Here is a 17543-nt window from a genome sequence, read left to right as displayed (position 1 = left end):
TCATGGATTTGCATTTGGTGGCAGTTTACAAGTCATTTGCATTTAATTTTTGGATAAGCAGTGTTAAAAGTTTCAAGATCAGTTGTGTTAATATGAAACTAATTATTTTCGCTTTTTGTTTTCTCTTTTTGTAAACTCTGATGCAGCTTTATGTTGACTTGTGTTCTGTCTCTGCTTTGGCTCAGTTCCCATATCTTTCTGTTTAAAGTTATCTGTATTTCCTTTGCTTACCCAACCCCTGTTTTTCCTTTCCAAATAAGGCAAATACAAGGCAAACTACCTAAAATCTGTGTATTCTTTCTTCTTTTTTTTTTTTTTTTGTCTTTATTTACTTATGGGGAGTCTTGTTACACCCGTGCTTGATTTGAGCAGAACCTCTTGTGTTGAGTCATTATTCATGCCGTTTCTTTGTCCGGTTTGTTGGAAATGTTTGCAGGACAGCTTGCCCTGTGCTGCAAGATGTTCACTGTGCTGTTTGTAATATGAAGTACGGTTCATATTACACCCTATTTCCACTTTCCAGTTACTAACTGATAAATGTAATATGCAAACAACTCTGTTTGCAAATTACTGTGGCTGAATTTAATGGCCTTCTCCCAGAATCCTTTACTGTGAACACCTTTTACCTTCAGTTGTATCTATAAACTGGCATTTTATAGCTTATGAGGCCAGAGATCTTCTGTGCTCTACACATACCATTGGAAAAAATGGATGGCACAAGGAATGGTGAGCTCAATTTCCCATCTGAATCTGGGCAATATACCCCAGCTCCTTTAGAAAAGTAAATGCCCCTGAGTTACTGGTGTATTTTTTCTTAACATAATAATGCTTCCTCCTTTATTTCAAGTCTTCTTGATTTCTCTTACTGCTCTGCAGTTGTTGCTTTGTTTAAGCAGCAATAAAATAGGTTAACAAACTGTTGTCCATTGGGTCAGCTCAGGAAATTTTCATAACTATTTGTCAGCAATTATCAGAAATTGTATTTCCTTGACTTCTATTGCATGTAGGAACAGGAATTTTTATCCCAGCATTTAACTTCTGTGGGGTTTTCTTGAAACTTCCAACTCCAGTTGCTCAAGTTGGAAGGGATGATCTTAGTGTTGTATGACACTGACAGTACCTGTCGGGTACCTTTGTCTGACAGAAGTGAAGGAAGTCTCTTGATCCTTGAGCAAGTACCAGGCTAACTCTGGGGTTCTCCTTCCTTTGTGTCCTTGCACAGACATCTTCTCGATTGTTGGTGCGGCCGACCAGCTCCGAGACGCCCAGTGCTGCAGAACTCGTCAGTGCAATTGAGGAGCTCGTCAAAAGTAAAATGGTGAGACTGACCAGCAGGTGCATGTGTCTAAAGAAGTCGTGTCTTCAAGCCCCAGCTTGCTATTCAAAGAAAACCTGCATGTTTTACATTGACTCCTAAAATTTGCTGTCTTCTTTCAAAAGTCTGGGTTCCCTTTCTGGGATGACGTATGGGGTCATTTTGTACACACTCTTTTGTAAAAGCATTTACTGAATAGGTAAATGGCTATATAGAGGAGCAAAAAAGCAATAAATAAGAGAAACTAGAAAGAAAATAGGTAGAAAATTTACTAAGTATGTCCTGTTAGTAAAAAGAAAATGTCCTATTAGTAGAATAAATGCAAAGATCCAGGGTCTTAGACTAGTAGACCTTTCTGAGAAGAATCCCTGAAACTAAATTTATTGCAAATCTTATGAGGGTCCTCAGTAAAGTAGGTAACCCCAATAGCAGAAACATTTATGTTTTCTAGTTGCTCTTTAGGCAACATGATAATGAAGAAATAAGTAAAAGAGTAAAGGGATCATTTTGCATGTCGGTGCCTCCATCCTTGCTAACAAATCGATTAGGCGGAATTTGTGTCAGCTTTTCCAAGTTTCTATGTTTTAAAGTTTCCACGTTTCTGAAGATTCTAGTTGACATGTTTTAAAGTTTTCTTGTTTCTGAAGATTCTCATTATATGCATAATTCCAGGAAGGCCCTTTGTAATCAAAATCCAGCTTGACCCAATCTGAGAAAAACTTCTCTAGCTGACCCTGTTTGAGATTGGACTATATGGTCTCAAGAGGTCCCTCAGCAATTCTGGATTTCCTCAAAACCTTTAAATCCAGCTTTTGCAGCATAGCCCCTGTTGGGCTCAACATGAAGTGCCTTTGTGAAAACTAAAAAGAATTGCAGCATGGCAGCCCCATGTTATCAGAGGCTGATATTTTCGAGGTTCATTCTAAATTTAAGAAGCTTTGAGTTTCAGAATTAAAAAATTTATTTTCTGTTTTCTCATTCAGAGAGAATTACATTATTGCATAAAATAATTACTGTACTCTCTTGGGTATTCACTTTGCTTTTTACTTCTCTTACACCAGAAGGGTGAATAAGAAGTAATCTATGGGAAAATACAGCACAGTGTTTTGTAAATGGAAAGTTTGGTAGTCCATGTGTCTTTCAGGCTGCCTAGCAGTGGATATAACTTAATGATCCGTGCATATAGTCCTTTGGGGAGATGTTCTCATTTCACAGTTTTAGCCAAGGGTCAGCTTCCCCTGGGTTTTGAGCAAGTCATATCATTATTGGTTTTTACTTTTGTGGGGAAAGAAAAAAAATTATAGCTGAACCCCACCCCAGTGAAGTAAATGTGTCTTGCATTAGGGCTGTATCACATGCAAGGAAAATGTGATACATAGCTGTAGCTTGATCCAAGATTATGGGCTTGAATTAAAGAAATCAAATGAATACTTCATAGAAGATGTTAGTATTATTTCTCCCATTGCTTTTTCATCTTTCATACAAACAGAAGCCTGTGGAATCCATGCAAGGGAGATAGTGTATCTGGCAGAGGATACAAGGACTCTTTTCTAGGATCTGAACAAGCTCAAAAGCACCACTGACAGTGTAGAAGTCATTATTTTCTTCACTGAGACACTATTTTGGCTAGTTATTAAGATAACCAAAATGTCTGACAAAGGGTGCTGCTTCTATTGTATTACAAATGTAACATCATAAGAATCTCCTTTAAAGATGTCCTATTTATTGTTGGAAGTAATTTGTATATGCCAGAAGTCAAATATGACAGATTTAGTTTAATCTCTGGCCATGAGGACACATTTGTGTTGCTCCCACCATGGAAGTACTTACATCCTGAGCAGGATAGTCTGACTTTTAGCCATTGCTGCTCAAACCAATTCAGCTTCTTTATTTTCCTGTGAAAGAAAGACTGTCATCTCAAACGTGCTTCTCAAATGTGCTTCAAAGGCTCAGTTATCATGGAAAGCCATGTTGTTGGCTGGTTTCCTGGAGGCTTGTGACCTGCTTTGCCAAGATACATTAAAGTAATTATTTCCCATAGATTGCTCTATACAGCTGCTTGTAATATGTCTTGTGAGTAAAGGAGAAATAAATCATTGTTGCTGACTGTCTTGAATACCTTCTCAGGCTCTGGAGGACCGTCCAAGTTCCTTGTTGGTAGATCAAGGTGACAGCAGCAGTCCATCCTTCAACCCTTCAGATAACTCCCTTCTATCCTCCTCGTCACCCATAGATGAGATGGAGGAAAGGAAGTCCAGCTCCTTGAAAAGACGACAGTAAGACCAATTTTTTACAATTTTTCTTTTTTTTTTTAACAATGCTCATTTTGAACTGGCAGCAGAAGCTGTTAGTGTGAACGTGGGAGGACTTGTCTTAGATGTCAAGCTTGTGGTCACATTTCTCTGTGACATTCAATCTGTGATTTTTAATTCTAGTCATATCTGTGTTTGACTTCTGCTACATGTCACTCTCATTTATTCGGGAAGATGCTGATCTTTAAATGTCCAAAGGTTTATTAGGCTTCAAAAAATGGTCATTCCCCTCATTCTATTCCAACCCATGGTTAATTTCTCTATGTAGTAGTAAACCGTTACCATGGTAGAATAAAAACATGCCTGGTTTCAAATTTTTTAAACTTGTGTGTAGAAATAACCATCCATATGTCTAAGAGTCTCCAGACCAGAGACATAATAGCATTTTATTTTAAACAATAGTTAAATGTTTAATTTTCATGTCACGTTTAAGAAAACATCTGACTTTAGATAAACAGAAGCGAGCCTTGTCCAAGCAGTATCTTGCTAAGAACCAATGTACATTAATTCTTCCATTTCAGTTCTGCCTATCAAACATATGTGACTGCAAATGTCTAAAAAGTTGTATGCCATTAATCCTCTTGAAAAACCTCTTTCATTTTTTAATACGTGTTCACCTTTTTCCTTCCACTGTAGCTATGTCTTACAGGAATTAGTGGAGACAGAACGAGATTATGTCCGAGATCTGGGCTACGTAGTTGAGGTATGATGGTTTTAATTCTCTTGATTTCTTCTTTTTTTTTAAGTGTGTTACTAACCAGCTGTGCAGCTTGAACCTCATTATGTTTTTCAAAATGAGACACAGGAAGAGACTAAAAATGTGAAAGTTTCCCTCCTGCTGGCTTTTAATATATTAAAATACTACGTCAGATTTTATTCCTTTCTTCCTGTTACTGTGTCCACCTTGTTGTTCTCCTGAGGAGCGTAGTTCTTTGTCTTTTTTTTTTTTTTTTTTTTTTGTTAAAACACTACCTTTGGCCTAATGTTACTCTGGTAGATAGTGGGTTTATTTAGCACATCTAAATTTTTTTTAAAAAAAGCATTGTGGCTCAGCATACGGAGCAGCTATCCAAGATTTGAAAGTCCTCCTTCCTCTCCTACTGCTAGGCTTCTCTTAGACTTCCTAGCTTCCCCTGCCGTAAAATGAGATAACATCACACATCTCCCTTCAGTCTTCAGCTACCAAGAAGATGCATTTGGAAGAGCAGAAAGAATGAGCATGACAGTGAATTTTAGCCTAATAAGGTTCAATTCTTAAACTCTAATTTGGAGGGAGGGAGAGAAGGAAAGATCACACACTCTTGATAATGTTTTTACAGTATTTAAAGGGTGAATTAGGAGTCTACAAATAGATGTATTTTTGTAACTAACAAAATAATTTCAGGTGAAAATGCTAGACATCAAAACATATACTTGGCAAACCAAAACCCAACCTGCCTATTTAGGAATAGAAGTATTAGGGGGGGAAAAAGGAAGGAATAGAGTTGCATGAATATTGCAGAATTTAAAAACACTCCCAGCTCTAACTATATGGTAGAATTGCTCAGCGAGACGACTGTGTAGACACCAAAAATCATATGGGACTATGGGAAAATGTAAGAAGGACTTTACTGCAGCCAGAATGCTTGCTAACAATTGATTTTCAGATTTTTGTGTTTGGTTTGCTCATACTGCAAGCAGTAGTCCATGCAGTGCAGTCCCACGAGCAGTGCTTTCCTCCTCAGGGCACTTTGGTGTGGGGTTAGCATGAGTGACTGATGTAAGAGACGCCAAGCAAAGCTGCACTTGTGCTCAGGAACAGCCCCACTTGGCAAGGCATTGCAGCTGCTTCAGGCAGTAAGGAGAAGCCTGTGGAAGTTTCCTTCCTGCTGTGAGCCCATTCGCACAGGCTAAATTAGCCAGAGTGAATTCATTTTTCTAGCACTGGGCACTGATGTGTAGACAGCCTCAGGTCAATTTGTGATACTTTGTGTCTGTGCCTTATGTTATGCTGTTATAGAGCTGTTTTCTGGTTTGGTTTTGTGTCCCAAGCAAGTTGTTGCCATTGGACATCTTCTGGCAAAAGGGGGATTAAAAGACAACTCACTTTTTTTAAAGTAAGAGTGTTCACAGTGAATTCACTTGCACTGTTGCAGGGTTATATGGCACTTATGAAGGAAGACGGCGTACCTGATGATATGAAAGGCAAAGACAAGATTGTGTTTGGAAACATTCACCAGATTTATGACTGGCACAGAGAGTAAGTATTGTACCTAAAAAATACTAGACTGGATTTAAGAAATTATTTTATTTCTTCAGGTATTCAGATACAAGGTAAATGCAGTTGGTTTTGTGCTTTGAGTTGTAGAAAATGTAAATTCAGCTTACAGATGTTGGTGTGAAGATTTGCTTTAAAGAAGGATGCATGTATATGTATGTATATATATAGCAACTACCTCAACTGAGGATCTCTAATGTGGACAGAACTTTGTACATGGCTTTCTCTCTAACAATGCAGTCTAAATAATTTTTTAGGGGTGGTTAGCATGGAAATATTAGCATCTCAAGCATTCAGACTAGGAACGGGAAAGCTTTCAGTCAATATATATGAAATTTGATAGTTTTACTAGTGAACGCCAGGGCTTTTTTTCATCTTGGCATGGATTCAGCATGTCCTTTTGAAAAACTGTATTGAAATATTACACTGTTGCCGTTGTCAGTTTGGACAGGCATTAATATCCAAAGCTGCTGATAGGGGACACACTTTGCCTTGCAATTACCTGTTGCTATAATGTGTACTGTCAGAAAAAAAGAAGTGTTTATTCTGTTTATGTTCAGCTTCTTTTTAGGAGAGTTGGAGAAGTGCCTTGAAGATCCAGAAAAGCTGGGATCCCTGTTTGTTAAACATGTAAGTGCAAATGTCTTTGTTGGCAAACTATTGCTGCTACTGACCAACATGTTTGGTTCTTGAACACTGATAAGAAAGTGCTGTACAATGGTCTTCGCTGTAAGAGGTGGAGAGATAGCTTTTAAGAGCTTATAAATAGAACAAGTATATGCTCTAGTCTTTGTCCCCAGTACCTTCCTCTGGAGAGGGGACATGAATGTGGGCTCCGTTTCTTTATTCAGTTACACTTCAGTGCAAGGGAATTGTCACTTCGTGTGACCCCTGCCTTCTAATCCCAGGTGTCCATGCAGTAGCATGGAATATAAGAAATAAAAATAGGAAAGAGGCTCATTCTTATTCCAGTTTGAGTGGATTCCAATTCTGTATCCTTTCCCCTTCTGAGAATTTGTCACTGGCAAAGTAGAAAACCTGCAGGAAGTAGCTCTCCCTGTTTCTGATTGCTGTTTTACTTTATTTCTCCTGGTATTATTTGTAACTGAGTTGTCTTCAAAAGGCACCTTTACCACTCCAGATGGAAAGGCAAGCTGTGATGCTATTACAGCATCCTCTAGCAAAACCCTATTGGCTAGAACATGATTCAGTTCCTGTTCTTAATCTGTGTCCTGTGTCCTTTCCAATCTCCATCTTATTTTTCCATTTCTTTCTTACCATTTATCTTCACTGGTCAGTACTCTGTAAGTCTCTGGGAAGCAAAGCCTCTAACAGCAAACCAATCCTAGCAAAGTGATAGGAAAGATTTTGAAGTAGGTATGTCTGTACTTCTTAACCAGCAAGGTCAGTAATCAAGAATGAATCTTAAAAGGTGAAGTTATTTCCTCTCTTTTTCTTTGTTGCTTTGATGTTAAAAGTACATGCACAAAATAAAGAATCAGATTTAAAAAATACTTGTGCCTCCATTTCCAGGCTTCATCACCTACATCCCCACCCAATCTCCAATAGGACACCCAATACTAAATAAAAGACATGAAAGTTTTCTCCTAACTGTTCTGTACATGTAAATAGGAGGAGGTTATTATTCTAATAAATTTGAATAATAATCAGATCATTAAAATAGAATAAAAAATACTGTATGTCAAAGGTTCCATTACAGAATCACGGAATGGTTAAGGTTGGAAGGGATCACTGTGGGGTCATCTTGTCCAGCCTCCCATGGCTCTTGGTAAAAGAAAAATATAACTATTTTCATGCTTAACTTTATTGTGGGACCTGCTGAGCTGTCATCTCTGAACACCTGTTATTCAGGAAGATTTACAGCTGTGGGAATTTCTTTCACTTGTGTTGCCTTTCTAAAATTATAATGATGTTCCCAAATAATTGTGTTTGCAGATCTGTAGTTTCTGCATATGTAACTACTTCTTTTCCTTAAAGGGTTCTTTCTAAGTTCATACATTGGAACTGCTGTACTACTTAAAGTAGTACTCCATTTCAATCTGGTGTGTGTTTTTTTTGATAATGGTGTATCATTCTGTATCTTTGTTCCTCTAGGAGAGAAGGTTGCACATGTACATAGTTTACTGCCAAAACAAACCAAAGTCTGAGCACATTGTCTCAGAATACATTGATACGTTTTTTGAGGTAAGTCCCTGAGAGAGGATATGTGGATTATCAAATCTGTTGATCAAACAAGAAAACAAAACAAAACAGAAAAATGCAGCAGATATTGTTGTTAATGTTTTCAATTACAATTGCTTGCCATTTCTGTTTTGATTTCTCAAATGTGATACAGACTCCTAGAGATGAAAACTAAAGGTTAGGTATAAGATATTAATTAATCAGTAGAGTCTTATCCTTACTAGCCTTAGCCCACGCAGTTACCAGTGTATTTTATATGGAATAGCAATTCTGGATGAGCAGAAGTCACTGTTGAAAATAGGCTGTATACAACCTTTGACTGAAAAATTACATTTCAATCTGCAGCCTTGTCAAAAAAAAAGAGATGAAACATACTTGCAGAAGGGAATACCTTGGAAGCAAGGGTGATAAGGGGAAGGACTTCAGCTTTTGCAAATTGAAGATTAGATTCATCTCTAACTTTTGCCAATTTCTGGTCTGATAACAGTTAATACTGATATATCCTTGTTTATATATATATATTTTTTTTTTTTCTCCATATACTGCTATGAATGCTGTGTTTCTAACTGAACAAAACAAAGGTCTTTCTAACTGAACAAACAAAAATGTTTGTTTTACAACTCTCAGGATCTAAAGCAACGCCTGGGCCACAGACTTCAGCTCACAGACTTGCTAATAAAACCTGTGCAGAGAATTATGAAATACCAGCTGTTACTAAAGGTAAAGTGATGTTGAGATGAGTGAGTTGTGTTAACAGATATGTTTTCTTTTTAAATTATTGCTGATGTTGTTCCACCCCTTTCCCTAACAGAACCCAGATTTGTAAGCAATGCCATCTGATTATTTCCTGAGCACATGCAGATAGTTATAAAAATTGCAGTAGATAGCTTGGGCAGAAATTTGGTTTTTTCTCTTAACAGTTAAAGACCAAATGTTTAGGCCATGGAAATGTTTAAAATTTGTACCAGTGTCATAGGAATGGGAGAAGGAACTCTCAACTGTTTTCAGATGTAAAAGTCATACAAATTGTTGGGACTCATGACAGCTTCTCCAGCTACACCTGCAATCATTTTAATATCACATAAGTGTTTACTGAAGAGCAGCCCTGTGTAGCACAGAGGTCATTGCCTTAGCATATGTTTTTGTATGAGCTAAATCCAGATGGTGTGTCTTCTGCAGTCTGTTTGTATTCTGATAGAGGGTATCAAATTCAGATTTTCTCAGATTTCTCTTTGATGATTAATGAGAAAAGAAATATTACTTGACTTTTTTTTTCTTTTTCAGGACTTCCTCAAGTATTCTAAAAAAGCTAATCTTGACACAACAGAACTAGAGGTACTTGAGACATTTTCACTTAGTGATATGAATTCTTTTAACTCTGAACTTCTTTTGTTTTGGCAGAGTCACTTTCCTTTTCTGATCTTCCTGAGAAAGTGATTATAAGTGTTTACTTCTTGCATTTCTATTCTAAAGCAACCGTATCAAATGAAACAAAATTTTATGCTGCTAACTCTTCTGGAAAATAAAGCTTTGACTTTTTATTTGTCTTGAACAGAAAGCTGTAGAGGTCATGTGTATAGTACCAAAACGGTGTAATGACATGATGAATGTTGGCCGCCTGCAAGGATTTGATGTAAGTTGGCTGGAGTTTTGCTCAGAGATTTTGTCAGGTTCTCTAGAAATTAACTATTAATATTGTGGGGAGAAATGTGTACAGTGCTCCCTCACTATCTGGTTAGCTGGTGCAAAAAGCAGTGAATGAAAAATCAAGTCTTAGCCCTGTCAAGGAGGTTTTCCTGGGAAATATTACCTGCTGTGTCAGTCACACTAGGTAAGTCCTTCTGCGTAACCTAGAAGGGGCACGTGTTACTACAGTTCCCTTGTTGACTAAAGGCTTGAAAAGCAGTGTAATAATCAGTTATCAGCAGGTGAGCAGACCTGACTTCTGCACTGTAGACAAAGGAGGAGTCACTACGGTCAGTCATGTACCTGAGGCAGCTGTAGCCCTCCTTGTTTTGCTAAGTCTAGAAGAGATGGAAATTGGTTACTGAAGCAGTATGCACCAGCCAGGCCACAGTCGCACCTTCTACTTGCAAAGCTCTTTATATTCTGTGATGCAGACATGAACTTGAGTTCTTCCCCTACTCAGCACCCTGGAAGAATATATCAGTAACTGTTGGAGTTATTGAGAATAGAGAAATTAAAGCCTTAGTGTTACAAACCTCAGAGTGCAGTGTGAATTGAAAAGGGTGGAGTGGATTTGTGGGTTTTCGTCTGGTTTTTTGTTTTGTCTTTTTCTTTTTGATGTTTGCTTTTTTTTTGAGAATCAGCACAAGAATATCTTGTGTATAGGAGGAGAAATGAATATATAATGGTCAATGACAGTCAGAAGGTGGGAAATACACAAAGCTGTTTGGCATGAGAATGTGCTCATAAGGGTTGATTGGGGAAAGAAACTAAGAACTGCACTAAATATGTTTCTGCTTGCCTCTGTGTTTAGGGTAAAATTGTAGCCCAGGGTAAGCTCCTGCTCCAGGACACATTCTTGGTTACAGACCAGGATGCGGGACTTCTGCCACGCTGCAAGGAGAGACGGGTCTTCCTGTTTGAGCAGATTGTCATTTTCAGTGAGCTGCTAGATAAAAAGAAAGGTTTCTCCATGCCCGGATTCTTGTTTAAAAACAGTATCAAGGTAACTGTTGTGTGTGAGTCTTTTGTGTCCCCTGCACGAACTCTGCTGAGGTAACAGTTTCTCGTTCTGTGGGCAGTCACTAGTGACATCTAGATGTGCAATCACAGAGCACAATGAGCTGTCAGTCATTTCCTGAAATTACTTCCTACCAAATTTGTTCTCACTCCAATGGTAAGTGGAGATCTTCAGATCCCAGTACTCTGATGCTTCCTGCGTGAAGCATATCAAAGCAGGTGTTCTGGCACAAAGCACTGGACAAGTATTCACAAAGAGTTTAGTTTTCAGCTCTGTGCTGTGTGTATGCCACATTTCAAAGTCATTGCAAGTAGAGGTAATAACTCTTTTTATATCCTTTCTGATACCCAGATATGTGGATAACATTTGTAAGTAGTATGACCTTCTTAGATACGTCAGCTCTTCCTCAAACAAATAAGTGTTTCCCACTTCAAGCTTCCCTGAAATAAACCCTGATATTAGGGCCCAGCAGCCCTCATGAAGTGTTTTGGGCGGACCCTGCTTCCCCTAATTCACCTTGGTGCTCTGCCTGCCACCTGAGCCTGCTGTTTATAGCTCTGGCTGAGCAGCCTGGTCCAAAGCATTGCTGTATCTGCAGCTGAAGCCTTTGGTGGGGGCCCGTGGTAGAGAGGGCTCCATAGCAGGCTCAGCATTTTAACTAATCTGAAAGCAAAGTGAGGGATGGAGAACATTGGGCCGTGCAGACCTGCTGGGTATTGTTCAGGCACAGTGTGTCAGTAAGATATCCATTAATCCTTAGTTTACTGGAATACTTCATTTTATGGTACTATTTTACTGAAGGAAAGAGTGGTTATCATTTGAAGATCTGACTCTAAACTCCTAAGAAAGATTTTAAAGGTATGTTTCTCATAAAATAAATGTTTTTTTTCTTTCATGAAGGTGAGTTGCCTTTCCTTGGAGGAAAATGTGGACAGTGATCCATGTAAATTTGCACTAACATCAAGAACGGGCGATGTCACAGAGACCTTTATTTTGCATTCTGCCAGTCCGGGAGTCCGTCAGTTGTGGATCCATGAAATTAACCAAATTTTGGAAAACCAGCGCAACTTTTTAAATGGTAAATTATTTTCTTTTACTGAAAGTTCATAACTGGATTACTTTTCTCTCATCTCATCATTCTTGGCTTTGAAATGTTTTGCAAGTTGCCTTTTTCCTGAGCTAATACAGAACAGTTGGGGGATATGTGCCGCATTACTGCTTCAGAACAGATGCTTGCATTTATTATAAGAGTGATAGTCTGAATTTACATGGTGTTCTCTTGGTGAAATTTTCCAAATGTTTTGTAGGAGTGAATCAAGATAGGTGCCATCCGTTGAGAGCTTGTGTACCCCTTTTAAGCAACTGCAAGCCTTTAAAGGCTAAACCCAAGTGGAATTGTAAACATCTATTCAGAATGTGTTTTGCTTCTGTTGTTTTGGTGGCCATTGTTGTCGCATCTTACTGTGGCAACAACATTCAGATTCTGCAGGAGAAAAGTAGAAGGTGGTGTTGTCTGCTGTGACACTAGAAGGTTGTTGCTCTGTTTTTATATCTGTTGGTTATTGTAAACAGTTGTAATGAGCAACAACAAGCAGAGACTTTGGAGTCAGACCTGTTTTTTCCCAACTTGGCTGCTAACTGACAGTGTCATCCTAGAGGAAAATATTTCTTCTTAGCTTCAGACTTTTAATCTTTAGTATAGGTAGATACAGCTGATCATGAAGGTTAGATACAGAAAAGTGGCTTGAAGTCTGTGGCATCTTTCCACTGCTAAGGAAATTTATTTGAACAGCACTCCCCTTTTTGCCAGTAGACATGTCTGTTTTAAACTGTTCCTGTTCCCTTTCCTGCCCCCTTTCCCCTGACCGCCTCCCCCTCGCCCCCACTGCAGCCTTGACGTCCCCGATCGAGTACCAGAGGAACCACAGCAGTGGTGGAGGCGGCGGCGGGAGCAGCAGTGGTAACAGCGGCGGCCCCAGCAGCTGTAGTGGCATCCCCAGCTCCAGCCGTAGCCGGCCATCCCGGATCCCCCAGCCTGTCAGACACCATTCCCCAGTCCTGGTCTCCTCTGCAGCCTCGGCCCAAGCAGAGGCAGACAAGATGTCAGGTATGTCCATTCACAATCACTCCCTGCCACACTACAACACCTCCTTAGAAACTGGCCTGAGCCAGCCAGACAGGCACACTCCCAGTGCAGAGCTGGATGGTCCTCAGAGAGAAGCTGAACAGATTCCCAAGATGAAAGTTATTGAAAGTCCCAGGAAGACACCAGGAAACATTTCTGGCTCAGCTGATGGAGCCCAGAAAGACTCACGTGGAATCTCAGAGGACAGTCGAACAAGAAACAGCATAGGATCACTGACGCTTGGGAAGCCAAGGCCAGGAGCCATCTCTCCAATGAACTCTCCTCTATCCACGACTTTCCCTTCTCCTTTTGGCAAGGAAACCTTTCCACCCAGCAGCCCCCTGCAGAAGGGCTCCTTTTGGAGCTCCATCCCAGCATCCCCAGCCAGCCGCCCTGGCTCCTTCACTTTCCCTGGGGACAATGACTCCCTCCAGCGGCAGGTCCACCGCCACTCTTCACACAGCAAGGACACAGACCGCATGAGCACATGCTCCTCGACCAGCGAGCAGTCAGTTCACTCCACCCAGAGTAATGGGGTAAGAGCGGAGCACCTCTGTCCTGCGAGCTCTTCTAAAACCTTCCACGCTCCCTTTCTGTGCGTTGCCATCATTCTCCATACTAACTTCTGGCTCTCCGGTGCTGTACTGCTCTGAAATAATCAACTGTTCCAGTATCTTCTGCGCATTAAAAAACCCAGAGTGTCTGCCTGTGTGTATGTATACATGCAAACACGGCTATGTATACAGACACAAAAGCAACTGCTAACATTAGATGCAATTTCTGCCTCTGCTGAAAACGTAGATCACTAGGCTGATACCTACTAACTTGCTGTCCTTGCTTTTTTTGGTCTCTAATTTGAAGGCACATAATTAACATGCTGAAGCGTGGCAGCCAGAGCACCTTGGGGTATGCATTGCAACAGCACTTATATCTGAATTCAAGATTTTGGCAGATTGCCTTGGGGCTTTTTTCCCTTTCACCCACAAATTTGCCACCGTTGTCCTGTTGAGTTTTAACTTCGTGGAGACATCTACATTCCCTGGGCTGCTTGATTTTTATTTTTTTATTAATTTATTTTTTCCCCCTCTCCTTTCAGCCTTAGTTGTTGTACAGCAATCTCTTTTTAAATCCTGTGTTTGATCAAGGAAGCTTTCTGCAATCCGCTCAAAACAGGCCAACAAAACCTAGTGAGAATAATCCTACTTCTACTACAACCCAAACAATTACCTGCTCCACTTTTCTTTTCTCCTTTGTAAGAAGAACTGGTTTCGGGTTTCTGGAGATTCAACCTCTTAGTGTGCACTTGTTGTGTTTGTGCAGAAATCGGGGGTATCAACAGAATCTACGTTATCTCTAATAATGTCCACCAGGAAAGCAACACAGCAATCACAGGGGCATGTGCAAATATAAAGCAAAAATGTTGAGGCACTTGCCATGGACGTGGTAGGCAGGTTATGGTGCCTTTCTTTTTAAGCTCACATTTGATTTTTCTCTCACTAAGCATTGTGTTCATGAATGTTTGTTTTTCCACTCTCTTACAAATGGTATGCAATACCAGTTTTGCAAATCACCTAACTTGCTGGACCTTTTTTAAATGCATGTGTTTCTTTATAGAACTGTTTAACACACAAAGCTTTCGTGACTTCTTAGTTCTTACACTTACTTTTATAATAGCTTCAGAAGAAAAAAAATTACGCTTTGCATGTTTTGTATTTTTATCCTGATCTTCCTTCAGCTTTTTATTTGGTTTAGCTCTGTCTTGTGTTTATCTTCAGTCTAGCAAAATGTGATGCGATATTACGTGATGTGTTGTGATGCAATGCAATATCTGGGATGATTTGAGTATTTTGCCATTACTGTATAGTATGTGAATCAAGATGGAGGTACTTGTATAATACTAATTCAGGTTGTTCTATTAAAAAAGGAGAAAGGGAAAGATGGGATGGCACTGAGATTTCAAAACATTTGGATTTTAATACTATCTCAGCAAAGACACCATTGCTTGTTTTTATCTCACTATACAACGTAATATTGGAATGCATGCCTTCTGCTTCACAACTATATATTCACAGCTATATAACTCTTCTAGTTTGGTAATTGAGATGGGCTGTAAGTCCTCATTTATAACCTCATTTCTAGACCAATTAGCAGGATTTCACTTCACATTGAACAAGCTGGAGAAAATGGGTTGTGAAGGTTTATTTTAATTTAACTGTTGGTATATGTATATTCACATGCACATATGGCTATGGCTGATTACTTAAAGAAAAATTACTTCTAAGAAGAAAAAGGAGTAAGTTTTGCTAGTTGAGGAATATGGAAGGAATTTTTTATATTTTGTTCGTAGATCCTCCTCTAATCCCATAGTTGGGGTCAGTGATGACCAGAAGTACTTTCAGTAAGAAAACATTAACTGTGCAAGAATAATTACTTCCTTGGAAGGCAAAAGGAAAGGCTATCTTTCCGTGGTGAGAATGAATTCTGGTATAAACACATTCTCAAGAACATTTGTCACTTTGTAGTTACCAGACAGTTGTTTATTTAACAGATTTAACTGTCCCTGTTGAACATAAGAAATATTCAGAGTTTATTATGATCCTTCAAGACTTAAATGTCAGAAGGAAATGTTATGTTATAGAAAGGTCAGTCTTGCAGTTACACAAATTCTTCTGCATGCTAAGAAACAGTATGTTCAGGAGTAATGTGTGGGGCAAGGTTTGAGGCTTAGTTTGATGTTGCAACTTCCCTTCATCTTTCCCTGTAAGTCTTAACAGGAGAAGTCAACAAAAGCTTCTTTTTCTGAGTAGAGTTGGTTTTCATCTAGGTAAAAGAATGTAGCAAGTTGTCATCCTAATTTAAGTAATGACTGAAAATGAGACTTAATTTGTTTGGTTCGGCTGTTCCCAGTTTGCCTGAATCATGGAAAGGACTTGCTAATACAAAAGGCCATGCAGGCCATCCACTAAACTAGAAAAAATGAGTTCTCCCAGTGGAAATACTGCATCTGAAGTTAATGTAAATATCCTTTAGTAGAGTTACAATCCACAATGAGACCTTTCTCACTGAGGTAGCATATGCTTCATCAGTCCAATATGGCAAAAAGATGATTTGAGTCACTCAGCTGCATATAACAGTCCAGCTCAAATAAAATGTACAGAGTCACTGGCACTCCAAGCATCAGGTGTTAAACATGCTATGAATGAGTAATCTGAGACTGTTCCTTTCCAAATGTCTTGGTCTCTCAGCCAGAGTCCTCAGGGAACCACAGGCACAGAGAGACGGAGTGACTTGTTCAAGGCCTTTAGCAGATTGCAAGAGAACGCAGTGTTCAGGGCTCCCAGTGCACCATGCTGTCAACTGACCCCCCGGCATCTCCTCAATATTTGAGAGATATTTGACAGTTTTGAGGAAAAAAATGATGCTGTTTTAATCCTAAGTGCCAAGCTTTCCACTGGCTGCTGGCACATGAGTAGTACTAGTGTGGTTATGCTCTATATGTAGTAGGAACCTGGGTACTCATTTCCTTCTTCAGCTCAGCTTCTACTGAGCCATAGTGAGCCCTCACTGGTACTGAGTGACCTGAAACAGTTTGAAGTAAGGACAGAGACAAAAGACAGGCACACACACACACACCCCTCATGCCACATCATTAATAGGCCATTCACCTTGGTTTTAACTTGTTTCAAGAAAGAAATAATTACTGAGGGAGTAGGTTGTGTAATCTGAAGATAGTTTTCACACTTCCATTTACTAAACTTCATATGAGGAATACATGCAAATGGACAAAATAAGTCTTAGTTTTAAAAAATAATAATTTCCAGTAGGTTCATGGTCAGGAGAAGGCTTTTTGTTCTGAAAGTGATATGATTTTGAATGTACACCTTCTCAGCCATAATTAGCTTTCCACAAATGCTTGCTGGGGAAATGAACAAAATCATGAACAGTTGTTGAAAGTATATGATAAACAGGTAACAACGCTCAGCTATCATAGTTACTAATCAATTAGAAGGGATTCTTATAGTTTAGTGGGTCTATTTTGACCATCAAATTAATAATTTCTTATTTCAGTAATTTACTTCATCCTCTGCATTTAAAGGAATAAATGTGGTCATACAGATTCAACCAGAGATAAGTCTTGTGGTTTTGAGAGATGCTGTCAAAACCCTGTTTTGTTCTTTTGTACCTTGTCATGTTTTGTGTGCAGAAGGCTGGTGCCTGAGGTCTGACATATAGTGCTAGGAAAGACTACATGTATTATTCATTGTTGGAATTTCCAGTGATTATGAGCTAATGACTGTGATTTTGAAACTGAACTTACAACACCGTGTAAGTTCAGTAACTTAAAACTGTCTTACATGCTTGTACTGTAGTTTTGATGCCTGATAAATATGCAAGGTTCAGTGTCTGAGCTTTGAAAGGAGGACGAGTTGAGATTTATGTATAAACTGACTCTTAGTTAAAGGAAATGATATTGTGTAACTACTGGGAATAAACTTGTGCAGCAGCAGTACCTGAAAATGTTCAAATAGCAGACTAATGCACAAGATAAACAGACACAGTCAGCTCTAAAAGAGGAAAACACTGCACTTTTCTTTGACTACAGTTTAAACAGAGTGGATTAGGTA

At 39.2% G+C, this 17543-nt stretch overlaps 1 protein-coding gene across 5 annotated transcripts in view; it reads left to right on the top strand.

Moving 5' to 3' along the window:
• Positions 1 to 17543, top strand: part of TRIO (trio Rho guanine nucleotide exchange factor) — a 248096-nt gene that overhangs the window by 218414 nt on the left and 12139 nt on the right. For 2 of the 5 annotated variants that reach the window (XM_048311675.1, XM_048311683.1), the window contains exons 37-48: positions 1223 to 1318; positions 3443 to 3591; positions 4264 to 4330; positions 5763 to 5866; positions 6445 to 6514; positions 8000 to 8089; positions 8714 to 8806; positions 9371 to 9421; positions 9642 to 9719; positions 10587 to 10778; positions 11694 to 11871; positions 12685 to 13454. In XM_048311675.1, the coding sequence (XP_048167632.1) occupies positions 1223 to 1318; positions 3443 to 3591; positions 4264 to 4330; positions 5763 to 5866; positions 6445 to 6514; positions 8000 to 8089; positions 8714 to 8806; positions 9371 to 9421; positions 9642 to 9719; positions 10587 to 10778; positions 11694 to 11871; positions 12685 to 13454 (1938 nt within the window). Of the gene's footprint in view, positions 1 to 146; positions 703 to 1222; positions 1319 to 3442; positions 3592 to 4263; positions 4331 to 5762; positions 5867 to 6444; positions 6515 to 7999; positions 8090 to 8713; positions 8807 to 9370; positions 9422 to 9641; positions 9720 to 10586; positions 10779 to 11693; positions 11872 to 12684; positions 13455 to 17543 lie in introns of those variants that run through there. The other 3 variants (XM_048311692.1, XM_048311700.1, XM_048311708.1) reach the window with 3 other exon arrangements.

The sequence above is a fragment of the Corvus hawaiiensis genome, chromosome 1 (assembly GCF_020740725.1).
Source record: "Corvus hawaiiensis isolate bCorHaw1 chromosome 1, bCorHaw1.pri.cur, whole genome shotgun sequence".
Taxonomy (NCBI): domain Eukaryota; kingdom Metazoa; phylum Chordata; class Aves; order Passeriformes; family Corvidae; genus Corvus; species Corvus hawaiiensis.
The sequence above is the reverse complement of the archived record's forward strand: the minus strand, read 5'-3'. Positions and strand labels throughout refer to the sequence as shown.